General features: G+C 40.6%; 1 protein-coding gene across 3 annotated transcripts in view; it reads right to left on the reverse strand.

Moving 5' to 3' along the window:
* Nucleotides 1–12,929: 12,929 nt before the first annotated feature.
* The window catches only part of actr8 (actin related protein 8), a 34,443-nt gene continuing 19,889 nt past the window's right edge, over nucleotides 12,930–27,483 (reverse strand). For 2 of the 3 annotated variants that reach the window (XM_048548206.2, XM_048548205.2), the window contains exon 13: nucleotides 12,930–15,733. In XM_048548206.2, the coding sequence (XP_048404163.1) occupies nucleotides 15,590–15,733 (144 nt within the window). In that variant the 3' untranslated portion in view covers nucleotides 12,930–15,589. Of the gene's footprint in view, nucleotides 15,734–22,407; nucleotides 22,456–27,483 lie in introns of all 3 variants that reach the window. The other variant, XM_059649880.1, reaches the window with a different exon arrangement.

Here is a 27,483-nt window from a genome sequence, read left to right on the forward strand (position 1 = left end):
GGAACCCTGCAGCCATATGATATCAATGTGGACTTCACCAGTTTCAAAATCTCCCCTTCCCCTACTGCATCCCTAAACCAGCCCAGTTCATCCCCTCCCCCCACTGCACCACACAACCAGCCCAGCTCTTCCCCCCCACCCACTGCATCCCAAAACCAGTCCAACCTGTCTCTGCCTCCCTAACCGGTTCTTTCTCTCACCCATCCCTTCCTCCCACCCCAAGCCGCACCCCCCGCTACCTACTAACCTCATCCCACCTCCTTGACCTGTCCGTCTTCCCTGGACTGACCTATCCCCTCCCTACCTCCCCACCTACACTCTCTCCACCTATCTTCTTTACTCTCCATCTTCGGTCCGCCTCCCCCTCTCTCCCTATTTATTCCAGTTCCCTCCCCCCATCCCCCTCTCTGATGAAGGGTCTCGGCCCGAAACGTCAGCTTTTGTGCTCCTGAGATGCTGCTTGGCCTGCTGTGTTCATCCAGCCTCACATTTTATTATATTGTTATGATAGACATTGTTACAGAGTCTAAAGAAGGATCTGGATATTGGATCATAATCCTTTACAACCCCTAAGCCGCTGTTCTGTTCACAAATCCATGTGACTTCTTTATAGTGGATGTTGCTTATGGGGCTCCTTGGTATGAACTCTTCTAGGCCCACATATATCTTCTTCACTTCCCACAACATATTTTTTCCTCATTGTAATACATTTTTGAATAAAATACTTTCAAAATTATGCCATCCTTCTGTAAGGTCTCTGATATTACAGATTCAGGTAATCTAAAGTTTAATTATCTCCCTGAATGTTGTCTCATTGGACATAGAAGGCTGTTAATTTGCTGAGTGTAAGAGTCATGTCTTAGAATCTTTTCCGACAGTCTAAGTTCTGTAAATTTCTTTAAAATGGAAGACATTTAATCTCGTGGATTTCCTTCATGCAGGGTGTCTGTCCTGCCACAACAAGCAATTTCTTTGCAGTATCATGAATTGTTGGATATTAGTCATCTGCTGTCAGTGGTGGGTATCATGGAATTGTATACACTACACCTTTTAACATGTATCAGCAAACATTCCATCTCAATCAGCCAGTCAATCTGTATGTATTTAACTGCTTTGTTTCATCTTGCTGATTAGTTTGGAATTGTATTTTTGCTCTCAATGATTGTTTTGTTAGTGAAACAAACATGTTGACAGCCTCTCTTATGCAATATGTGGATTACTTCTTGCTTGGCATGATCATCGTCACTGTTATTCATGATTTTTCCTGGAAGGATGAGGGAACTAAATATTCTGCTTAAATTTGTCTCTTTCAAGTCACCCCAGATCTGACACCTGATTCAAATCTGGTATCACTATTTGTTTATCTGTTTGAGTTGTCCTCTTGAGTTTTATCAGTTAAAGATTTGTTTGCTTGGTAGTATACTGTTCATTAGCTATATTATCATTTTTATGATTCCTTACAAATCTTGGAGATGATTGTAGTCTGATCTTTCTTCAGTGTTGATAACAATGGAAAGCATATGTGCTAATCCAGATTAGGCTCAGGTTTCATGTCTGGAATGAGATCTTCAATGTCCTTGGAAATCCCAGGCCACTATACTGCTGATCAGCTCTGGACCTTGGTGATTCCCAAGTGACCCTGGTGCAGTTTCCTTAGGACATCTTCCCAAAGTGAAGCTGAAATGACCATGATTGTAAAATTCTATAGGTGCTCAAAATTTGTTTACATGGCCAACCTGGTGGCCTATTGCTCCTGGGAAACCAATGGCACAATACCGATGTATGTTGACAAATTGCATGTCCCTCAGCTTTCCTGTCAGAACTGGTTGACCCATTTTGTGGATTGATGTTCGCTGTCTGTGCCTGTGAGACTTCTTTGTTCCATAATGCTAACCAGGACTTAAATGTCTGCCCTAAACGCTGTACTGGTTTTCCCCTTGTTCTTTTACTTTTTTTCACCTTAAGAATTAAATGAACTTTGCTAATCTCCTGGGCCAAGGTTGATCTTTTAATCTGATATGGGATACTTCTGTATTCCTGCTTCACTTATCAGCTGAAGGTCAAACCTAATAAAGATCCATCTACAGTTCAAACAATTCTGCCTCTTATGCATTCTGATTTTAAATAATCACAGCCACAGTTTTCCACCAATTTAGAGATCATTAATAAAATTATCCACGGATTACCCTGGATGCTAAATTCCTCTTTTAGATCTTTTATGAATTCTAAATTTTCTTTTCACTCATGGCACATGACTATCGCTGGCTGGTTGGTCTTTAATGCCTGTTCTTGCTGCCCTTGAGAAGGTGGTGGTGAGCTACCTTCTTAAACTATTGCAGTCCACATGCTGCAGGTTGACCCACAAGGCCACTAGAGAGGGAATTTCAGTACTTTGCCCCAGTGAGAGTGAAGGAATGGTGATTTCCAAGCCAGGATGCTGAGTAGCCTGGAGGAAAACTTGCAGATGGTGCTGCTGCCATGTATCTCCTGCCCTTTTCTTTCTCGATTATAAGTGCTCATGGTTTGGAAGGCGCTGTCTGAGGATCTTTGGTGAATTTCTCCATTGCATCCTGTAGAGAGTACACACTGCTGCTACTGAGTATTTGTATTGGAGGGAGTGGATGCCTGTGGTTGTGGTACCCAGTCAAGCAGGCTGCTTTATTCTTAGTGGTGTCAAGTTTCTTGTATGTTTCAGGAGTGAACCCATCCAGGCAAATAAAGAGTATTCCATCGCGCACCTGACTTATGCCTTATAGATGGTGGGCAGGCTCTGGGGAGTCAGTGAGTTACTTGCTACTATTCCTAGTTTCTGACCTGCCTTTGTAGCACTGTGCTTACATGGTGAGTTAACCCCCAGAATATTGATAGTGGGGGATTCAATAATGGTAACACCCATGAAAATCAAGGGGTGGTGATTGGATTGTTTCTCATTGGAGATGATTATGACCAATGGTCTTTTGTGTGGCATGAATGTTACTTGCCACTTGTCAGCCCACATCTGTACATTATTCAGATCTTGTTGCATTTGAAAATGGACTGTTTCAGTATCTGAGGAGTTGTGAATGGTGCTGAATATTGTACAATTATTGGTGACCTTGCCCACTTCTGACCTGGAGGGAAGGTCATTGATGAAGAAAGTGAAGATAGTTAAGCCTAGACAGTACCCTAAGAAACTCCTGCAGAGATGCCCTGAAGCTGGGATGACTGACAACCACAAACACTTCCCAAGCATCAGGTATGACTTTAACCAGTGGGAGAGATTTGCCCCATACCCATTGGTGCCAGTTTTGCTTGGGATCCTTGATGCCACACTTGGTCAAACGCAGCCTTGATGTCAAGGGCTGTCACTCTCATTTCACCTCTCGAATTCAGCTATTTTGTCCATGTTTGAACCAAGGCTGTAATGAGGTCAGGAGCTGAGTCGTCCTGGTGGAACCCTAAACTAGGCATCCGTAAGCAGGTTATTGCTGAGTAGGTGCTGCTTGACCACACTACATAGATGATACCTTTCAACATTTTACTGATGATTGAGAGTAGACTGATGGGGCATGTTGCAAAATTGTATACAGTACTTGTGCATTGGAAGGCAGGAAGCTAGAATTTGTTTGTAAAAATGATGGGAGTAGGGTGGAGCAAGAGCATGTAGTCCCTTTAAGAGATGATGTGCTTTTCTAAGCTCAGATTTAAACAAAAATGTCCGCAAGCAGCTGCGGATGTACAGACAGTTCTGAAACTGAAACATATGTATTGATTGGCTGTGTGGTTGTTTTAATGTTAAGGCAACTAGCTTGAATGTCGGCCAACTAATTTAAACCAGGCACTTAGAGACTGAAAACCAATTGAATTTAAATCTGATAGTATTGACAACCTAGGACCAATCCTAATATAAGAAAATTGACAGGTCATCAAGCGTATGTAAGAATATGGTTTTTGAAAATCAGGGCGAGAGCAAACCACCATCAGAAGAGTAAAGTGTTGGCTCTCACTGAAGTCTTCAAGCTCTCTGATTAAGCACAATCTAAAAGGTACAATGGAACTCTTAGCTAATATTCCTGACATAAGAATCCAATGGAGAGAGGTGTTTCAAACATCAGAATTCGATGCAGTAGGTGTTTCTGGCTGAGGATCAGCGGAGAGGACATGGAGCATTCTGGAAGACACATCCTGGCTGTAGTTTTGAGAGGCTAAGTTTTTTTAATTTTTTTTCTATTTTGTCTTTGTCTTGTCTTTGCAGTATCCAGTGCCTCCAACTAAAGTGAGTCAAATTGGCTGAAAACCAATATCTGTAATGCTGGGGAGTATTGGAGGAGGCTGACATGGATCATCCACTTGGTATTTCTAACTGAAGATCAGTGAATTCTTCAGCCTTCTCTTCTGCACTGATGTGTTGGGCTCTTCCGTCATTAAGGATGGGAATATTTATGGAGCAGCCTCCTCCAGTGAGTTATTGAATTGTTCACCATCATTCAAGACTGGATGTGGCAGGATTGCAGAGCTTAGATCTGATCTGTTGGTTGTGGGATTGCTTAGCTCTTTATCAGTGGGACAGAAGACATCTGAGGATGGTGGTGGTGGTGTCTGAGACATTGTCTGTCTGTCTGTCTGTCTGTCTGTTAAGTATGATTCCATGAGTATGACTATGTCAAGCTGTTGCATGACTCTGTGAGGCAGCAATCTCAATTTTACATTAATCCTCAGAAATTAGTTAGGACGGCTTTGCAGGGTCAGCAGCGCTGTTTCTACCATTGTCTTTTCCAGTGCTTGGATCAAAGCCAGGTGGACTGTCCAATTTCATTTCTTTATTGAGACTTTGCAGTGATTGATAGAACTGAGTGGCTTGCTAAGTCATTTCATGGGGCAGTGAGAGTCAACCGTATTGCTGTGGCTCTGGAGTCACAATGTAGGCCAGACTAGGTGAGGATATCAGATTTCTTTCCCTGAAGGACATTAATGAGCCAAATGGGTTTTTTAAGATTTTTACCATTTTTATGACTTCTCTGGATGGATCTTCCTATTCATATTTTTAATAAGCAACTCCTGGTTCCTCAATGGCTTTACACTATGAATTTTGCTGCTTGCAGCTTTACCAAATATGCTCCTTTCAATCATAGTTTTATTTCCGGATTTAGGCTATTCACAGATTTCAGAGATGAATCCTACTTCATTTTATTTGTGGATATTTCCTAATGTCTGCAGCTCTAATGATTCTGCTTCTCTTAGTTTTTTTTCCTTGATAATTACTGCTCCTCTTGGTTTGAATACACAATTCCCCCTTTGCTGTATTTTTAATGAAGGACCACCTGCCTTTTCTGTGGCCTCGCTTAAAGTTAGCTAATCTTCCAACTTTTTATTCCCTTAGATCAGGGCTGCATAATTTTCTAATGCCGCTTTAATTCTAGCTTTACAATATCCTGGGGTCTGCAGCCATGGTTTAAATTACTTTGGTAACTCTTGATTTCTCTCACTTACAGTATTGGCTCATAGTGCCTGCCCACAATGTCTGTGATGACTGATCCAAGCTGTAAACACTTTCTCTACATTTCATTTTCCCAGTCTTTTTGAAGTTTAATCTCACATACTAAGGATTTTAATATTACTCACAGATCCATCAACATCTGTTTGCTTTCCACCTGAACATTGACCTGGGATTGCTCCTTTGATCCACTGCCTTGCAAAGCAATCTGTATCTACTTTGGAGTCAATAACTGTCCTGCTGTTGTGCATCTCTTATCAGGTCTGACATGCTTTTACCTTCAACTGTCAATACTTCTTTGTTGAATTTTGCCATCAGGGCTTCTTCTGTAAAAATTCTTAAATGTTCAGCTGCTTCCTGCTGCTACTGTGTGCATGAGTTGGTGACATAAAGCTGTGTTGTAAGATACTGGAACATCTCAGACCTCTACCCATACCAGCATGTGGTTTGAAGTGAATCAGCACTGCTCACTATGTTGTGTGTGCAGATAAACTAAGTCTGCAATTCACCATGTGTATGTTTGCTCCTACAGCCACTTTGTGTTAGGTTCTACAAGACCTACTTGGTCTATTTATGGTAGAAGAAAACCACTAGAAGAGGCTTCTACATTGAATGGAAAGTATGTTATTGCATGTTATCAACTAGCTATAGATTACATCGATATGATGGATGTTGTCACAGAGACCATAAGAGGGATCTGAATGTTAAGTCTTATTATTTTGAGATCCTCAACCTAAGAAGGCAGATGTGATCTTTACACCCTCATTTAAAATCCAGTGGTACAGTGATGATAACATCAACGTGTCTCTTGAAGGTATACTGACCTTGTGACATACCTCAACATCTACCACCCTACCCACTTATCCACCGAACAATGACCTTCCCACTAAACTACAAACTTATCTATCAGTGCCTTATCCAGATGCCTGCCTGCCCAGGTGCAACCTATTCACCTAAGCACATATCTCACCATCTCCATCCCTTTACTCATTTACATCACAAACACACATAGTCGTCAAGATCATGAATGTTAGATAAGCAAAACTAATTACACTTAGAATTATTAAATAACATTCACAATTAATCAATAACAACAAACGTTGAAAAGAAAGAGAACATAACAAAAAACAAATAAGTAAAATATTATTCTTTTTCAGATTTCAGTGTCACCGACATCATCAGCATTTGTTACTTGTCCTTGTTTGCTTTTGAACTGAATAACTGCAAACTGCTTCCCAGCCAATCACATTGTTGTGGGTCTGGAGTCTCTAGTATACCTACCTGAAAGGGTATTAGTGAACCATATATGAATTTTACAAAATTCAGTAGTTGAAATGATTGCTATTACTGAGACCAACTTTGTTGTCCAGATTGACTAAATACAAATTTCACACAGCTGCCATGATAGGTTCAAATGCTATGTCGCCACATCATCAACCTGGGCATTTGCATTTCTAGTCCAGTGAAAAGACCACTGCATATGTTCAACTTACCTTGCATTTTAAATCCATTTGGTCTCTAAAAGCAGCAAAAGAGGGCATTCCCAGCACCTGTGGCAATGGTGGAGCAGAGAGCGGCTGGGTGAGAATGTGTGTGGGTATGCGTGTACGTGCTATGTCAGGGCCGAGCCAAATTGCTTTGTCAGAGGCTCTGGGAATGGCCAGCATCGGAAGATTGGCTGTAATGAAGTTCGGTGCTTCACGAAACTTTTAGAAATTTCAAGAACCTCAAGATAACTCTCCACTTCTGCAGATTACAATGTAACACGAATCTGAGAAAGCACAAAGAAGAAACGAAGCAATTTTCGTAAGAAATTTCTTCCCATGTTGAGGATCCACTACCTGAAATACCAGTTATTTAAATTGTGCAAAACTGTGATTTCAAACAGGCAAATCAAAACTCTGTCAACACATAATTTAGGCAAACCTCACTCTCTATGGCAGACAAGATAAAAGATCTTGTATGCAAAGCCAAGACACATTTCTTCAAAAGTAAAGCTGCATTCCAGTTGCTTTCTATTTCTTTTTGTCTTTATTTGTTACATTGAAAATGAAAAAAGATGCAAGGTGACTAAATACTGAAAATAACAATGTACAAGGCATATCATCTACTACATAGTTTCAGATCATAACTATTTCTAATATTCTGCTCATGTGCTGTTTATATTACAAATATAATCAAACACAAAGAATCGCACCCCCTCCCCTTGACATTCCGTCACTGAACCCCTCAACATCAATATCCTTGAAGTTACTTTTGACCAGAAACTGAATTGGACAATATTTATCCAGTAGTTATAAAAGTTGGTTGAAGGCTTGTAACTCTGTCATGGGTAACTCACCTTCCAACTGCCCAGAAAACTTTCCTTCATTGATAGTCCTCACCTGCCAGAATGAGAGCAGCTCCAACAATACATGCAGACTGACACCATCTGCTCTTCCCACTCTCTCAGTATCCTGATTTGTAATGTTATTTCGCAATGAAAGGGTCAAGTTCACTGAACTCACTCGCTAACAGAAGTGTTTATATACAATATCTACACCACAAGCACTGCAATGGTTCAAGAAGGCAGCTCACCACTGCCTTCACAGGAACAATTAGAAATGGGCAATATAATACCTAGACTCCATGAATGAAATTAAGTGTATCCAATATGAAATTAATTTGTTCAATATGACTAAAAGAAACCTCAAATGTTGCTTCAGGTACAGAATTAGAGTTTCTGATAATACAATAGTTCCCCCTGGTGGTAAGAGGTTAAAATGATCCAAAAAACAAAATCACTTAGGAAAGGAATACAAAATACTGAACAGTGTTTAATGTCAATGTAAACTTTTATATTTTCATAAGATGTAGTTTAAGATGACCCTTTTGTAAATTAGAATCAATACCTATTCTTTATTCATTCACGGGATGAGGGTGTTGCCGGCTAGGCAGCATTTATTGCCCTTCCCTGATTACCCAGAGGGCAGTTAAAAGTCAACCACATTGCTGTGTGTCTGGAGTCACGTAGAGGCCAGACAGTTGGCCATCTAAGGATGGCAGTTTCTTTCCCTAAAGGACATTAGTGAACCAGATGGGTTTTTCTGACAATTGACACAATCGTCATTTGAATTCATTAAAATATCTGGAATTAAGAGTCTAATGCTATCCATGAATACATTGCTAATTGTCGGGGAAAAACCCATCCGGTTCACAAATGCCCAATTGGGAAGGAAACCGCCATCCTTACCTTGTCTGGCCTACATATGACTCCAGACCCACAGTAACATGGTTGACTCCGAACTCCCCTCTGGGCAATGACTGCTGCTGAATCAGCAATGTCCTCATCCCATTAATGAACAAAGGGGGAAAAAATTCTTATGGCCTCCTCCAAAATCATGTTAAAGTCTGCCATACTATGAAGACTATTGCTTCAATATACCTGACATTTACTTCTCTTATTTGTTTTGTTTGTTCTTCACTACCTGATCATTAGTTAGTGAAGTTTGTTGACATGGCAGAAGAATGTGCTGAGGAGACTTGTGCTCAAACTTCCTCTTTCATTTGTACCGGAAATCAGCAATACAATGTAGATATGCATTTACTTTGATTCAAATTTAAAGGATATTTATGCTGGAGTATCAAAATCATGCAATAATACAACGATACACGACAGAAGGCTGCCATTCAGCTTATGTCAGGTCTTTGGAAGATCTACTTCATAGGTTCCATTTTCTTGTTCTTCAACTTAATTTTTGAAAATCGCCTGCATTTTGAGATAAAATATGTTGAGGTAACTAACATTCAGTAATCATTCTGTACAATGTTATTTTCTGTGTAATCAGTTAAATCAGAAGTTCGTGTCAGAATTTCCCTGATTATTGGTACCTCTTCTGGAGATTTGGCATTAAAATAATTGGAAGGAAGAAAATAAGCCTTATGAGTCAGCACTGGTTGGTAGCAGCTGAAGAGGGTCCATACCAAATAACTTCAAGATGGCGGCTGTGTTAAGCGCTTGGGCAACTCATGGCTCATGTGATGGATTCTGCTGCAACCACACAGTGTCACCATTATCCTTCTAGCTTGGCGACATTTCTTTTTGTTTTGGTTGCCCCAGGGCCTCCTCCTGATGTCTTCCTATGGGAGGCCAAGGCAACAGTCCATCTCAGGTGGCAGCATCAGAAGATGAACCAGGACCCCATCAGTCAACTTGGAGTCATGACCCGTCTGTCAACACTCAGTGTTGCAGACTGTCACACTGCGTGGGTCTTGCACGGTCTCCAGCTTTAAAGGTGGCGGATGTGGAAGCGATGGTGCCGGGAGCACATTGTCAGGACGCTGGAGATGAATTCAGACGGTGGTGACTGTAGGAGCAAAGAGGGTGAAATGAGGTTGCTGACTTGCTCGTTGAGCTGGCTTGTTTTCGTTCAGACGTTTTATCACCATGCTAGGTAAAATCATCAGTGAGGCCTCCAATGACGCAATGTTGCACTGTGCTTTTAATTTATACTGTCCGATCCGTTATGGTGAGTAATGTCATTTCTGGTTTTTATCTGTATGGCCTTGCATGTGGGGTCCAATGTTGGCTGATTGTGTTATGGGTTGAGAACCATGCCTGTAGGAATTCCAGTGCCTATGTTTGGCTTGGGTTACTGTTGTTATGTTGTCCCAGTTAAACAGATGGGGTGAAGTCTGTGGAGTGGGAAAGATGAACTTCTGAAGATGTTTCAATTTTAGTAATATGAATTTAATATTAATTTATTTAGTATTTATCATCTATACAATTTATTCAGTAATTTATTTTGTAATCCAAAATGGTGCTAGAATGTGGCAATATTATCCAATTTTAACTGTACATAGGTACAAACGACAACATTAAGTGATTCCAAATCTAAACTAGTACTGGTGTAGCAGGCTTCAGGCTGTTAATAGCTCATAGCCCTAAGTACAGGTTGGGAGTTGGGGTTAAACTTCAAAAAAACCATGTGAACCTTATGTGCAGCTAAACATTAGGTGTTAAAACTTAGCAAAAGTTTGAGAGCCATGCAAAGCAATGGGGCTTGGACAAAGCCCTGGAAGCCATTGATGATTCGGTGCAGCTGAGAGTGTGGGTGCGGGAGGAAGTTAGCAGCATTTACATTGGAGCTCAGAGGAACCCTGGTGGTAAGACCAACACAGAAAAGTAAGCTGTCCATCAGAGTTGAAATTATGCCTGTGAGTAGGTGCAGTCTAGGAAGTCCAATGGAATGCAGTTCCAGGGGAAGGGATTCAACTACTAGGATATAATTAATCACTGAGACACTCCAGGATGGAGCAGGTTTTGAAGGAGTTCTGAAACTAAGTCTTCAAAACTGAATAATTCCAATCCTTTGTAAAGGACACAAGGCTTTTAATGAAATTTGCTGACCCAAACACAGTCACTAGCACCTGAGGGGTTGCTAAGAAATCTATTTGATGTGCTCTGTGCAATGTTTGATCACAATTTGTCTGTTATGCATATTAATCTCAAATGGGACTGTCACGAACAGCAGCAGTGGCAGACACATCCTCTACAGGATTGGAGACAGGGCTATTCAAAATTCAGAATAGTGGCAAGCATAACCCAGTCTTCTGTTGCTCTAGAGAATTAACAGAGGCAGAGCAGTGCTATGCCACAATAGAGAAAGAATCACCAGCATTAATAAAGGTATGTAAAATCATTTCAAATAATGTTATGGTATTACGGTTCAAAATTGAAAGACTATAAACTCTTGGTCACCCTAGCAAACATGAAAGAAATGGTCAATAGACAATAGGTGCTGGAGTAGGCCATTCGAGCCAGCATCACCATTCATTATGATCATGGCTGATCATCCACAATCAGTATCCTGTTCCTGCCTTATCCCCATAACCCTTGATTCCACTATCTTTAAGAGCTCTATCTATCTCTTTCTCTAAAGTATCCACAGAGTTGGCCTCCACTGCCTTCTGGGGCAGAGCATTCCATATATCCACCACTCTCTGGCTGAATAAGTTTTTCTTCAACTCTGTTCTAAATGGCCTACCCCTTTTTTTTAAAACTGTGTCCTCTGGTTCTGGACTCACCTATCAGCGGAAACATGCTTCCTGCCTCCAGAGTGTCCAATCCCTTAATAATCTTATATGTCTCAATCAGATCCCCTCTCATCCTTCTAAACTCAAATGTGTACAAGCCCAGTTGTTCCACTCTTTCAACATATGATAGTCCTGCCATTCCGGGAATTGACCTCGTGAACCTATGCTGTACTCCCTCAATAGCAAGAATGTCTTTCCTCAAAATTTGGAGACCAGAACTGCACACGATATTCCAGGTGCGGTCTCACCAGGGCCCTGTACAGCTGCAGAAGGACCTCTTTGCTCCTATACTTAATTCCTCTTGTTATGAAGGCCAGCATGCTATTAGCTTTCTTCACGGCCTGCTGTACCTGCGTGCTTGCTTTCATTGACTGATATACAAGAACACCTAGATCTCGTTGTACTTCCCCTTTACCTCACTTGACTCCATTGAGATAGTAATCTGCCTTCCTGTTGTTGCCACCAAAGTGGATAACCACACATTTATCCACATTAAACTGCATCTGCCATGCATCTGTCCACTCACCTAGCCTGTCCAAGTCACCCTGTATTCTCATAACATCCTCCTCATATTTCACACTGCCACTCAGCTTAGTGTCATCAGCAAATTTACTAATATTATTTTTAATGCCTTTGTCTATATCATTGATTAACATTTTGACCACGTACATTACAGTACAGTGATTCAGATTAAGATTCTGAGATATTCAATTCCGATTCAGTTACCAAGTAGGTGCAGTGGAAATATGAAACAGTAGCAGACACACTGTTAAGGATATCATCAAATGGAAACAAATAAAAGGACTTAAGACAACATTGAAGAGTGTGAAGCCTAGACTTGTTAATCTTTCAGAACTTCCAGGCTGCTTAAATGAAGTTACAAGTGATAAGGCAAACCTAAAATAAAAAATGAAACATGTCTTCAAATCTAGAATTCTTGTCTGGAAGGACGGCCAGATAATGTACATAATACTCCGATTCCATGCCAGTACTTTGAGCAATGCAAGCACTTCACTGATATTAATGATTTACTGGTATTTAAATGAAAGATCAGTTATACCAAGAATATGTGATTTTTCAGAAGGACAGACAGGAAGGTGCTTGGGTAGCTTTGTTAATATGGATGGAATAAGTATGATCACAAGAAATGATCTTGGAACAGAAAATGTAGCATCGAAGTGGGTGGAGGTAAGAAAATAACAACAGGAAGATGACACTGGTAATTGAATTGAATTAGCTTTATTGTCACATATTCTCACGGTACAGTGAAAATTGGACGAATCACCATTTAAGGCACCATCTTAGGTACATAAGCATCTGTACCTACATACAAATTCTTAAGAAAGAAGAATTAGGAAAAAAAAAGAAATAATAAGTCCAGTGTTAGAGAAATTCAAGAGTATTAAATCATAGTAATAAATTAGACAAATAAAGAAATAAGTCTCAGAACAACAGTGCTTCCACCATATATGACAAAGAAAAAAAATTAAAGGAAGAATTTACGACAAGTCCATTTAGAATAGTACCGTGCAGTACAGGCCCTTCAGCCCACAATGTGGTGCTGAGCTATTATCCCACTCTAAGATCAATTACTCTGCATACCCTACATTATTATATAATCTGTCTGCCTATCCAAGAGTTGCTTAAATGTCCCTAATGCATCTGATTCCACTACCACCGCTGGCAGCACATTCCTTGCACCCACCACTCTGATATCTCCCCTCTCATTTCCTCCAATCACCTCAAAAACTATGCCCACTTGTGACAGTCATTTCCGCTCTGAGAAAAAGTCTCTGACTGTCCACTCTATCTACTCCGCTCATCAACTTGTACACCTTTATCAAGTCACTTCTCATCCTTCTTCATTCCAATGAGAAAAACCCTAGCTCCCTCGACCTTTCCTCATAAGACCTGCCCTTCATTCCAGGCAGCATCCTGGTAAATATCCTCTGCATCCTCTCTAAAGCATTCACATCCTTCGAATAATGAGGCGGCCAGAACTGAACACAATATTTCGAGTGGTCTAAAATATGGTTTTATACAGCTGAAATATAACCTCACGGCTCTTAAACTTAATTCCTCTGCCAATGAAAGCCAACATGCCATATGTCTTCGTAACAACTCTAGCTCTGGGCTCGAAGACCTAACCTACTGTTGGAATCCTGGGCCGGAACCACCCCGAGGCAGAAGAAAATGCCACACGAAGTCACAGCTTGACTGAAGTTCACAAGAGACCCACAAGCTGATGAAAATACCTGCTGATAGGTGGCTTTGGTATTGGGCCTGGAAGACCTAAAACGAATCCCAGACCAGGCCTGAGCAACCACGCTGCTGCAAAGACGCTGCAGAAGCTTCAAGGGAAGTTTGAGCCATTAGAATTCCAGGCTTGGACCCAACTCATCTTCAGGCGAGTGTGTAGTGGTAGCTGTAATCTATAAGCCCCTGAACAGTAGGTTGGGCAGACAGTAATTTACGCTGACACTGATGGGGGTTAAAAAAAGGTAGCAGTTTAATCTTCGGTGACTTTGATCTTCATGTAGATTGGGAGTCAGATTGGTAGAGGTAGCCACAAAGAAGAATTCATAAAGTTTCCTAGAAAACTATGTTACAGATCCAACTAGAGGTCAAGTTATTTTTAAGAGGAGAGGCTGAGTAGGTTGGGCCTCTGCTCATTGGAGTTTATTCAAGCAAGGCAGGGATCTCAGAAACCTGTAAAATTCTAACAGAACTAGACAGGGTAAACACAGGAAGGATGTTCCTGAAGACCAGTGAATCCGGAACCTGGAGTCACAGTTTTAACGATATGGGGTAGGCCCATAGCACTGGCAAAAACTGGAGTTTTTTTTTACCCAAGGAGTGGTAAAATTGTGAAATTCTCTGCCACAGAAAGCAGTTGAGGCTAACACACTGAATATTCTTAAGAAGGTGTTGGATATAGTCCTTAGGGCTGAAAGAATTAAAGGGTATGGGAAGAAAGCAGCCACACTCACACCGAATAGTAGAGCACATTTGAAGGGCCAAATGGCTCTTCAGCACCTGTTTTATTTTATGTGTTTCTACATACATTCATTTACATTAAATGCAATCTGCCAGACTCGTGTCCGTTCCTACCTTAGATCTGATTACAGTCTTCTTCTTCTAATGCCAGCATAAATCTTTGTATCTTGGAATTGCATAAGGATTCAAGCATAGTTCCAGCCAGTTGTCCTCGAAATGAAGATGCGAATAAGGCTTTATTTGCAACAGTGGTTTACCATTGACTAAAATAGGGCATTGCACATCTTGTGATGCATCAGTAGCGTCCCATCCTGTGGTTGAGAAGCTCTGGGTTCAAGTCGCTTCCAGCACCCGGCCATGGAAGGACCGTTTATCACGCGGTTCAACAGGCTAATCAGCTGGTAAATCCTTCCAGGACTTTCCCACTATTCCCCAAAGGGAGAAAAGGTGCTTTTCAAATGCTATGAACAAGCAGCTAAAGTAGTACCTAAATCTCTCATCCAAGATGCCATAAATAAACCGGATGTAGGAGGCAAAGCAACCTACAGCTGCTGAGATGTTGCTATTTCACTGCAAGACATTTCTTGCCTGTTTAAGAAAAATTAAAACCTGCTCAATTCAAATTCCTGTTTAAAATGATGCCAGGCACAAGAAAAAGCAGCCAACTCTTTCACAAAGTAATTTTAAATCTGAAAAACTTGTAAAACATTGGTAGATATGCTTACATGCCAAAATTTAAGACAAATGTGAGATACAAAAAGAAATTTATTTTATAATAAATAGCAAACATTTGCACAGCAGCAGCATAATTACAAAATGGTTTTGCAGCCATGACGTGAATTTGAATAAACTTTTCCTCTTCAATATCTAAAACACTGTACATAAATCAGATTATTTAACCATTTCTGAAACAATTCTATAACTCTTTTTCAAAAGCAGACAGCAGGTACTCATTTTTTAAAAATCAATACTAATAAACTTCTATGCTTTCAGAAAAGTCAGTCAGTGGCTTTTATTAATAAGGGTCATTGTGGATAGGGCTTTTTACCAAACAAATGGTGCTCTCTCCCGTAGCATGCGTACACCAAACCGCTGCCACTCTCGCTGATGTATCCACAGCTCCTGCGTTGTGTCTAGACAAGCCAGAACAGCCCCACCTTTCCATGCTATCAAACGTGGATCCATGTCCTAATTATAAAAATATGTAAAGTCAGAAAGAATTCAGCATGTGAATGTCTCCAAGAGACGGGTGAAAAATAACTTTGTAAAACAATGCAGTCTTGTTTTATTTGCTAAATACACTATCAAGGATTAATAAAACTCTGATGAATGTCAAGTAGATCAGCTCCTATTCAGACATGCAATCAAATTCCTAGAAGTCCACGAACTTTGCCCAAAGAACAAACAGTGACCCCCCTTCTATTTCCTGGGGGAAAATCTCAGATGTGCTCCCACCAGTAGATCCACACAGATACTTACAATTCATCAAAGCGAAGACAATTTTAAAAAGAAAAAAAAGACACAAGTCAAAAGCCACTTAGTGCATTATTTGGCTAACCAATTGTAAATATATAATATAGCACGACTGAGGAGAAATTTACAAAGAAATAAGGACACAGAACAAACATTCACAAGAAATAAAAATGGTGGAAGGAAAATGTAAGCTATGTGCTGTGAGGAATACAAATAATTTAATTTGCTTTATTTTCTTCCAATTCCTCCTTCGCCCCTCAGGATATATGTTTCAAGAGAAAATGGGTTTCTACCAAGGAATTTAAGAAATAGGAAGAGTCAACGATGTGGCTTCTAGAGCCTGCTCTGCCACTCAATATGATCTGTGGCTGATCTTTTGCCTCAGCTCCACTCTCTTGCCTAATCCCCATATCCCTCAATACCCTTAGAGTTCAAAATCTATGACGAACATGCTTAAAACTGGAATATCCACAAGCCTCAAGAGGTAAACAATTCCAAATATTCAAAAATCTTGATGTAAGAAATTTCTCATTTCAGTTCTAAATGATTAGCTCCTTACTCTGAGACTAGGCCTCAGTGTTCCAGATTCCCCAAATCAGGGAAAACAATATCTCTGGGCCCACCCAGAGAATTTCCTTCAGAATCTTGTATGTTTCACTCAGATCGCTCTATATCCTACAAAACTACAGAGTATAGCCTCACATTGTCTTCTGATCAGCTGCTGAGCAATCATAACAGCTCATGCAAGTATATTCTTCATTAAAGAGAAAGCAAAACTAGGTAACAGTTATCCAACTGTAACAAGACCTCCTTATGCTTGTAGAACATAGAACAGTACAGCACAGTACCAGCACTTCAGTCCACAATGTTGTGCCAACCTATTAACCTACTCTTAGATCAAACTAACCTGCATACCCTTCATTTTACTATCATCCATCTGCCTATCCAAGAGTCATGTCAATGTCCCTAAGGTATGTGACTCTACTAGCGCTGGCAGTGCATTCCACACACCCACCACTCTGTGTAAAGAACCTACTTTTGACATCCCCCCTATACCTTCCTCCAGTCACCTTAAAATTATGCCCCCGTGTGACAGTCATTTCCATCGCGGGAAGAAGTCTCTGGCTATCCACTCTATCTATGCCTCTCATCATCTTGTACACCTCTATCAAGTCACCTGTCATCTTTCTTCGCTCCAATGAGAAAAGCCCTAGCTCCCTTAACCTTTCCTTATAAGACCTGCCCTTCATTCCAGGCAGCATCCTCCTCTGATGAAGGGTCTAGGCCCGAAACGTCAGCTTTTGTGCTCTTGAGATGCTGCTTGGCCTGCTGTGTTCATCCAGCTCCACACTTTGTTATCCAGCATCCTGGTAAATCTCCTCTGCGCCTTCTCTGAAGCTTCCACATCCTTCTTACAGTGAGTGACCAGAACTGAACACAATATTCGAAGGTGACGTAACCAGGGTTTTCTAGAACTGCAGCATAACCTCACAGCCCTTAAAGTCAATTCCCCTGCCAATGGAAGTCAACATACCATATGCCTTCTTAACAACCCTGTCAACTTGGGTAGCAACTTTGTGGGATCTATGGACGTGGACTCCAAGATCCCTCTGTTCCTCGACACTGCCAAGAATCCTGTCATTAACCCTGTATTCTGCATTCAAACTCGATCTTCCAAAATGAATCACTTCTCACTGTTCCGGGTTGAATTCCATCTGCTACTTCTTTGCCCAGCTCTGCATTCTGTCAATGTCCCGTTGCAACCCACAACAGCCCTCCATGCTGTCCACAACTCCACCAACCTTCCTGTCATCAGCAAACTTACTAGCCCACCCTTCCAGTGCCTCATCCAAGTCAGTTATAAAGATCACAAAAAGAGGAGAGGTCTCAGAACAAATCCCTGCTGAATACCACTGGTCACTGAGCACCAGGCTGAATACTTTCCATCTACTACAGCTCTCTGACTTCTACTGGTCAGTCAATTCTGTCTGCAGACAGTCAAATTTCCTTGAATCCCTTGCCTCCTTACTTTCTGAATGAGCAATAAAAAAACTCAATTTTATATTTGCAATGAATAAAAACAGAAGATACTCAAGAAATTGAAACACTCAGTGGATTAGTGGGATGAGGAACAGGGCTGCAGGAAGAGGAGTCAACTAACCATGGCACCATGGTCCAGGAGGGCATTCAAGAGTGGGGAGCTAAAAGACGGATCGTAGTTGTAGGGGATTCCATCATCAGGGGGACAGACAGTATCCTTTGCAAGCAGGATAGAGAATCCTGCATGGTGTGTTGTCTGCCTGGGCTCGAGATATCTCTGACTGACTTGAGAAGATACTAGAGAAGGAGGGGGAGGATCCAGTCGTCGTGGTCCACGTACGTACCAACAACATAGGTAAGACTAGGAAAAAAGACCTGTTGTTTCGGAATTATGAAAAGCTAGGAACAAAATTACAAAACAGGTCTTCAAGGGTCATAATCTCTGGATTGCTGCCCAAGACACGTGCAAATTGGCATAAGGGGGCGAGGATCAGGGGAGTAAACACATGGCTAAAAGAGTGGTGTGGGAAAGAGGGTTTCCTGACATCAGTTTTGGAATGGGAGGGATCTATACTGCTGGGATGGACTCCACTTGAACAGGGCCAGGACTAGGGTTCTGGTGAAAAGGGTAAATAGGGTGGTCAACAGGACTTCAAACTAGTAAGCGGGAGAAGGGAGAAGTGAACGTAGAGGGAGGATAACAATTAATGTAAGGCAAAGCAGCAGGTTAGCAGGTGACGAGGAAGCTTCGACTCCATTGAAAATTAGGAAAACATGAAAGGGAAGGAGAATTCAAGAGCTGTTAGTAATGGAGGTAATGGGCACAAAAAAAGGTGCAAAAACTGGCATAAGGGAACTTTATCTGAATGTTCGGAGCATTTGAAACAGGGTGGATGAGTTGACGGCACAAATCATGGTAAATGGGTATGACTGAGTGGCCATTACAGAGACATGGTTGGAGGATGGTCATGACTGGGAGTTAAATATACAAGGGTATCAAATTGTTCAGTAGGAGAGACAGAAAGGTAAGGGAGGTGGTGTTGCTCTGATTTTTAAAGATATGAGGGTGGTAGTGAGAGATGATATAGGTTCTACTGAACAAAACATTGAATCCATTTGGGTGGAAATTAGGAACAGCAGGGAGAAGAAGTCACTGATAGGTGTGGTCTCTAGGCCACCAAATAATGATATCATGGTGGGGCGGGCAATAAACATAGAAGTAGCTAATGCATGTAAAAATGCTACAGCAATTATCATGGGGGATTTTAATCTACATATCAATTGGTCAAACCAGGTCGGTCATGGCAGCCTCGAGGAGGGGTTCATAGAATGCATCCGTGATACTTTCCTTGAACAATAATGTAATGGAACCTACAGGGGAGCAAGCTATCCTAGATCTAGTCCTATGTAATGAGACAGGAATAATTAATAATCTCACAGTTAGGGATCCTCTCAGAAGGAACGATAACACTATGGTCAAATTTAAAATACAGCTGAGGCATGAGAAGGTTAAATCCAGCACCAGTGTCCTGTGCTTAAACAAACGAGACTATGATGGCTGAGGGAGCAGTTAGCTAAGGTAAAATGGGAGCAAAAACTTTAATGTTTCATAAATTGAGGAAGAGTGGAGGACTTTCAAAACGATTTTTCACAGTACTCAGCAGAAGTATATTCCAGTGATAAGAAAGAACTGTAAGAAAAGAAACACAGTCAGCCATGGATGTCTAAGGAAATAAAAAAAAGTATCAGGATTTTAAAAGAAACATACAAGAAAGCAAAGAATAGTGGGAAACTAGCAGACTGCGAAATCTTTAAAGGCCAACAGAAAGCCACAAAAAAGTTATAAAGAAAAGTAAGATAGATTATGCGAGTAAACTAGCTCAAAATATAAAAACAGGCAGCAAAAGTTTCTATAAATATGTAGCTTGTAGAAGAGTGGCGAAGGTAAACATTGGTTCTTTAGAGAATGAGCAGGCCATTTTAGTAACTGGGAATGAGGAAGTAGCTGTGGCATTAAACAGTTATCGTGCGTCAGTTTTCACAGTGGAAGACACAAATAACATGCCGAAAACTGATGGCAAGGTTATAGCAGGTGAGGACCTAGAAACTATTATCACTGAGGAGGTAGTGCTGGGCAAACTAATGGGGCTAAAGGTAGACAAGTGTCCTGGCCCTGATGAAATGCATCCCAGGGTACTAAAAGAGGCGATGGAGGAAAATAGCAAATGGACTCTGGGGTGGTTCCCACAGATTGGAAAACAGCCAATGTGATATCACTGTTTAAAAAATGAAGTAGACAAAAAGCAGATAACTATGGGCCAGTTAGCTTAACTTCAGTAATGGGGAAAATACTTGACTCTATCATTAAGGAAGAGCTTGCAAGACATCTGGAAATAATTCTCCTATTGGGAACACCCAGCATGGATTCTTGAAGGGTAGGTCAAGTTTAACTAATTTGGTGGAATTCCTTGAGGACAATACTTTCATGGTGGACAATGGGGAACCTGTGGATGTAGTGCATCTGGATTTACAGAAGGCATCTGACAAGGTGCCATACCAAAGGCTGCTACATAAGATAAAGTTGCACGGTATTATAGGTAATGTACTGGCATGGATAGAGGATTCGTTGACCAGTAGAAAGTAAAGAGTAGGGGTAAATGTGTGTTTTCCTGGTTGGCAGTCAGTGGCTAGTGGTGCGCCTCAGGGATCAGTGTTAGGCCCGCAATTGTTTACAATTTACACAGATGATTTGGAGCTGGGGACTAAATGTGGTGTGCCAAAATCTGCAGATGACACTTAATGAGTGGTAGAGCAAGGTGTGTAGAAGACACTAAAAGTCTACACAGGGATATAGATAGTCTAAGTGAGTGGGTAAAGATCTGGCAGATGGAGTACAATGTTGATAAGTGTGAGGTCATCCATTTTAGTAGGAATAATAGCAAAATGGGCTATGTTTTAAACGGTAAAAAATTGCAGCATACTGCTGTGCAGAGGGACTTGGGTGTTCTTGTACATGAAATGCTAAAAGTAGGATTGCAGGTGCAGCAGGTAATGAAAACGACAGATGGAATTTTGTCTGCCACTGTTTGAGGGATGGAGTTTAAAAACAAGGAGACTATGCTGCAGTTGTATAGGGTCCTGGTGAGGCCACACCTGGAGTACTGTGTGCAGTTTTGGTCTCCTTACTTCAGAAGAGATACACTAGCACTGGAGGGCATGCAGAGATTCACCCGGTTGATTCCAGAGTTGAGAGGGTTGAATTATGAGGAGACACTGGGTAGGCTGGGATTATACTCATTGGAATTCAGAAGAATGAGGGGAGATCTTATAGAAACATACAAGATTATGAAGGGAATACATAAGATGGAGGCAGAGAGATTGTTTCCACTAGCAGGTGAAACCAGGTGAGGGGGCATAGCCTCAAATTAAAGGGAAGCAGATGTAGGATTGAGGTCAGGAGGAACTTCTCCACCAAAAGGGTTGTGAATCTGTGGAATTCCCTGCCCAGTGAAGTGGTTAAACTACCTCGCTGAATGTGTTTAAGGCAAGGCTAGATAAATTTTTGAACAGTAAAGGAATTAAGGGTTATGGTGTGCTGGCGGGTAAGTGGAGTTGAGTTTCAAAATGATCAGCCATGATCTTGTTGAATGGCAGGGCAGGCTCGAGGGGCTGGATGGTCTACTCCTGCTTCTAGTTCTTATGTTCTTAGATAACATCTGTGCAAAGAAATTGTTAACCTTTCAGGTTCTATATACTGCCTCTCTGAGATCTTTGTGTAAAAAATAACCCAATATCTCTCAAAATATCAACATTTAGAGGTTTCACATCCTTTAAAATGTTTTTAAAGTCTTTTTAATATATTTCATTTCTCATGCTTAGTGAAATAAATAAGCTCACGTTTCTCACATTACACTCCAGATGTCACATTCTTACCAATTAGCTTAAACTATATCTCTTTGTACTCTATTCACAGCTGAACTCCTCCAAAATTCTATCTAGCCATATCACCCTTGATCTCTTCACTTAAGTTAGTAAAACAAATTGTCAATTGCTGAGGCCCCAGCGCTGATCCTTACTGTGAGATATTGCATTATGAATTTCTTTACCAACTCACAGGCACTGTATGTTTGCTGTACCACGTTCCCATTCATAAAACCTCATTTTGCAGTACATTTTACTCTTACAAGATAAACTAAATTAAACATCGCCTCTTAGGCTGCCACCCCATTGCTGTTTCTTTACCCCTTTCAATTTAAAAAAAAAAATCAGCCCCATGCTGCAAGCAGTGCTTAGACCTATTTCTGTATCGAAGGCTATCCCTGAATAAAAGTGTTAAATCTGTAACATACTCAGAACAATGCCGTTCCTGCGAATGCATCTTCATAACTCACTCGAAACTATGGAAAGATTATAACATTGATTAGTCCTTAGTAACCGTCTCTTGGGACCTGAATAGGTTGCATGACATCAAACAGTTTCCTCGTCAGCCTGTCCCTGCAGGCTGCTGCTTTTTAATCCCTTTAAAATTTCCTTAAACACTACCTATTTCTATAACACTAATTCCTATTTCTAACTTTTATTTAGGGCTACCACCTTGTACAAACATACAGATTTATACCTTTTAAATACATATTAAATAGGGTTGCTACCCCCTTTAAGAAACTTGCTATCAAAACGGTGCTTCTGTGAAACTGCATGAATGGATGTGTAGGAACTGTCAATACCAGCAATAGTAAATGAAATCTCACTACTCAGCTGCAGGAAATCAATTTAATATCCTCTATACTTTTTATTTAGTACACATATAATTTCTGATTTATTTAGATCCTATTGGTATAGTATTTTTACTAACATTACTAACTGTAAAGACAAAAGGACTAACACCTCTTAATTATGCAAGCTGCCTCTGGACAGACATTCTAACCCTATCAGGAGTAACAGCCAGCATTTAGTAAGTGCTGAAGCCATCTCCTCCTTCCACAGGACAGGTGTCAAGCAAACTTGTGTACGATAGATACTACTATGTGACACTATACTGCTAGAATTTTAAGGAGTGTAAAAACTGTGCATGAAAGAGGCTACTGTAAAACTGTAGTTTGGATTCTATCACCACTTTGAACTGTGCCACTGTGGATGATCAAGAAAGAGGGTACTTTCGCCACTCACTGATTTTGGTCATTATTGAACACAATCCCACATTACCAACTTGAAACACCCTATTTTTCCCCTAACCTCTGCTTCCTGTCCATTTACAAACCTATCATCCGCATTGTATTGTATTAATCAACTCCATGAGCTATTACTTTTCTAGAATTTATGATCATGCATACCAACCTTCTGCATAACATCTTCTCAAATGCCTTTTAGAAATCAAATTATTTTCTTGCGACTGGCTGAGCTTTATCAACACTATTAGCTGCAGCTTCAAAACGAATACATCTGTGAAACATTTTTGTCTTCCTAAAACCATGTGATGTGGTTTGATCATACTATGATTTCAAAATGAATTGTTAAAACTTCCTCCATAATTATAGATTCCTGGGTTCTATCACCAAAGGGAATAAAAAAGAACCAAACTGGAAATAAGGGCATAACAAAGGGGCAACAATGGGAGACAAGGAATGAAGACTATTAAGTGCTGGAATCATTCTTCAAAAAAAAATGTATTTCTTGCATGTTTCCCAAGTATGTAAGAGGTGCTAGGGAAAACTCTCCAGATATGGAAGTAGTATTCAATTATTTCACAGCATCAAGCTACAAGTTGTGTTGTGAGGAAACCAAGATTCTTTAGCAAACATGTGCTTGATTTTGAGAGGGGAAATCATGACAAACACAGTTGATCATCCTACAGCAGCAGCAAAAGCAATAGTGGTCAAACTAGTCTCAAAGTACATTGGTTAAACTTTAGGATTTAATACTCTGCCTATCAGATGCATCACTGAAGCACATATTCTCACAGAATTCGGGGCACTTGCAGGACTTCGTACTCTCTAAGTTGTATTTAATTTTCCTAAGTACTCATGTCAAGAAAGACAAAATGACACAGTAATCTTTAAAATTTAACATCGGGTTTCCAGAAGACGAAATGGATGTTACTCTGTCCTCACAAATGTAAAATCTCCACCCTGCCTTGTGTTGAACATTAGAGATTGCAACAATGTAAAATCCAAGTAAATCAAAATAGTGTGGTTAAGATCCTTACTCAATTGTAATTGCCTGAATCCTCCCCTCATCCCACCCCACACACAGGCTCACATTAGCTAGACACCACATCTGGTTTTTAATAGGCAAGATAGTTAAATAGGGTTAATGTAGAGCAAAGTGTGCAGAAGACACTGCAAGTCTGTAGAGGGGTATAGATAGTCTAAGAGAGTGGGCAAAGGTCTGGCAGATGGAGTACAATGTTGATAAGTGTGAGGTCATCCATTTTGGTAGGAATAACAGCAAAATGGACTAAGTTTTAAATAGTAAAAAAAAATTGCAGCATGCTGCTATGCAGAGAGTCTTAGGTGTCTTCGTGCATGTATCACTGAAGGTGGGATTGCAGGTGCAGTAGGTGATTAAAAAGGCAAATGAAATTTTGTTTGCCATTGTTCAAGGGATGGAGTTTAAAAACAGGGAGGCTATGTTGCAGCTGTATTGGGTTCTGGTGAGGCCACACCTGGAGTACTGCGTGTAATTTTGGTCTCCTTACTTGAGAAGAGATATACTAGACTGGAGGGGGTGCAGAAGAGATTCACTCGGTTGATTCCAGAGTTGAGAGGGTTGGATTATGAGGAGAGACTGAGTAGACTGGGATTATACTCACTGGAATTCAGAAGAATGAGTGGAGATCTTATAGAAATATATAAGATTACGAAGGGAATAGATATGAAGTGGAAGCAGGGAGGTTGCTTCCGCTGGCAGGTGAAACTAGGCCTAGAGGGCATTGCCTCAAAATAAAGGGAAGCAGATGTAGGACTGAGGTCAGGAGGAACTTCTTCACGCAAAGGGTTGTGAATCTGTGGAATTCCCTGTGCAGTGAAGTGGTTGAAGCTACCTCGGTGAATGCCTTTAAAGCAATGCTAGATAAGTTTTTGAAAAGTAAACAAATTAAGGGTTATGGTGAGTGGGCGGGTAAATGGAGCCAAGTCTCAAATAGATCAGCCATAATCTTATTAAATGGCGGGGCAGGCTCCAGGGGCTAGATGGCCTACTCCTGCTCCTAGTTCTTATGTTATGTTCTAATTACTAACAAATGAACTGGATGTATGCAACTGAATTCACTGCAAGTGCTGATTGGCAATGTAATGACATAACTTCTACAAAATGCAGAATATATATATTTCTATAGCACTGGTTAAGTGATTGGAATAAATGAAAGTCAAGCTTCCATCATGAGCCATACTATTCAAAAAGTTGTTCCATTCAAATTAAATTTTTCTGCAAAAGACAAAACATTTTATATTGGAATCTACAATTCCATGATCTGGCATCATAGAAACTCACAACAAATGACAGAAAATTAAAGGTCACCTTTTATCACTCACAAAAATGTATACATGATTCAAAATAGTCAAAGAACTTTTAAAGAGCATGAAATTAATTTCTTGTTGTATACTCAGCAAGCCAGCAGCAATGCTTCTCAACCAGCAAAAATCTGTTAGGGACAATTTCTAGAAACCAATGAAGTCCCATAAAGGATATTTCAAAATACTTTGACCAGGGATTCCCTGTTCCTGGCATCTGGAATCCAGACAGTGAAGATTAGATCTTGCAAGAGATGTCTGCTCTCAGAGCATTTCTTTTGGACTGCTGCTGTACTCCTATGAATATAGCCCCAAAGGTATCTTGAGGTGGGAGGGGATGGGTCAGATAACCGCTGTGGGTGGGGGTCACTGATCCTTTGAAGATGCGGGACAAAGCCCCATTGGGCCTGTTAACTGTGGAGAAGATTATGCATGAAAGATGCTGAAACTGCTTGGAAGTGTCCAAGTTGTCAAGGCCTAACAAGAACTGTCAACAAGAGTACAGTATTGTCAATAAGTGATAAGAATGTCAAGTTTCAAAATGGTTTTTGAAATGAGTGTAATCTTTAATAAAGAATTTTAAGTAATAGATCTATGTATTTTCTCCTATGTGTATGAGTACTAGTGGATACGTAACAGCTGGCATGGCAGATGCTGGAGAGAAGGTACAAGTAGGTACTAAACTGGTATAGGAGTATAAGAGATCATGAAGATGGATTGAGGGCATTATTTGTTTGTTTAGGGTACAGGAAATGCCTGGGGAGTGAGGGTGAGGGTTGGAGGGAAGTTTTACATTTCTTCCCCTTTTAATGGCTTAAGTTAGGCTGTTGTATTGTGAAGACATCCTGGTGTATAAAACATGCATAAACTCATTGAAAATGTTGACAGTTCCAAGCAGCTATCCAAAGTACAGAGTTTAAATAAAGCTTTTGGGTATTTCAGAGATCCTGTCTGCATAAAACTATTGTAACATTTATGCTGCATGACTGATATAACAAACTATCATTTTTATTGTGGGATGCATATGGACAGCTCCAACCATTTATTGAATGGAAATGATTGTTGACAGAAGCACTTGAGGGAAATGTTTGATTACATATGTGTGAAGGATGAATGCAATTTGCATTTACATAGATCACTGAGCACTTACATGGAATATTTGTTAAAATAAGAGATTAATACAAAAAATTAAATTGCTTCAATTAATGTGTATTTTTTCAAGAGCAATAGCATCAATAGTCTGGTAACATTATTTACTGCCAGGATGCCTCCGGATTAATGTACATGCTGGATAATTGTTGGTCCGGAGAGATATGGGCAAAGACTGGTGGGTGGGGTTGTGAGCTGGCACTAAATTTGCACAAGTGTCGTTAAGGATAATGAGATTGCTGGGGGACTTATGGGCATACGGACCATGGGAGACGGTTAGATGACAATATGTTGGCATTGAGGGTACACGGGGCCTTGGGAATGGGAATAAGGGCATGGCTTTGCACAGGGAGTAATCAGGAGCCTAGTGTAGCAAAGACGGAGCATGGAGAGTGACAGGAAGGATGGAATCAGAACAGAAGGTATGTTTTACATTTTAACCTTTATTTTTAAAGTTTTAACAATGTTGGCCTCCCCAGCTGGACTTCTCCCCAGACTATCTCAGGAAATGGTAGAGACCTTCTTTCTTTATGGATCCCCTAGCCCAACTCCAAATTCAGCCTGTGCCCCCAGAACAAACGGGAGTGTGAGCAGGCATTTTTAAATGTTGGATTTGAAGATCAGGAATTTCTCCTTACTCTGCGCAACTGACACGGGAAGAAAAATCAGGACAGTGTATTTTTGGTCACCTTTCAGTCTATCAGAAATCTTGAGAGACAGAATTATCAGTATTCTGGATTAGCCAGATATTAAATTGACCTTTTATAA

The sequence above is a fragment of the Stegostoma tigrinum genome, chromosome 11 (genome assembly GCF_030684315.1).
Source record: "Stegostoma tigrinum isolate sSteTig4 chromosome 11, sSteTig4.hap1, whole genome shotgun sequence".
In the NCBI taxonomy this organism is placed as follows: Eukaryota; Metazoa; Chordata; class Chondrichthyes; order Orectolobiformes; family Stegostomatidae; genus Stegostoma; species Stegostoma tigrinum.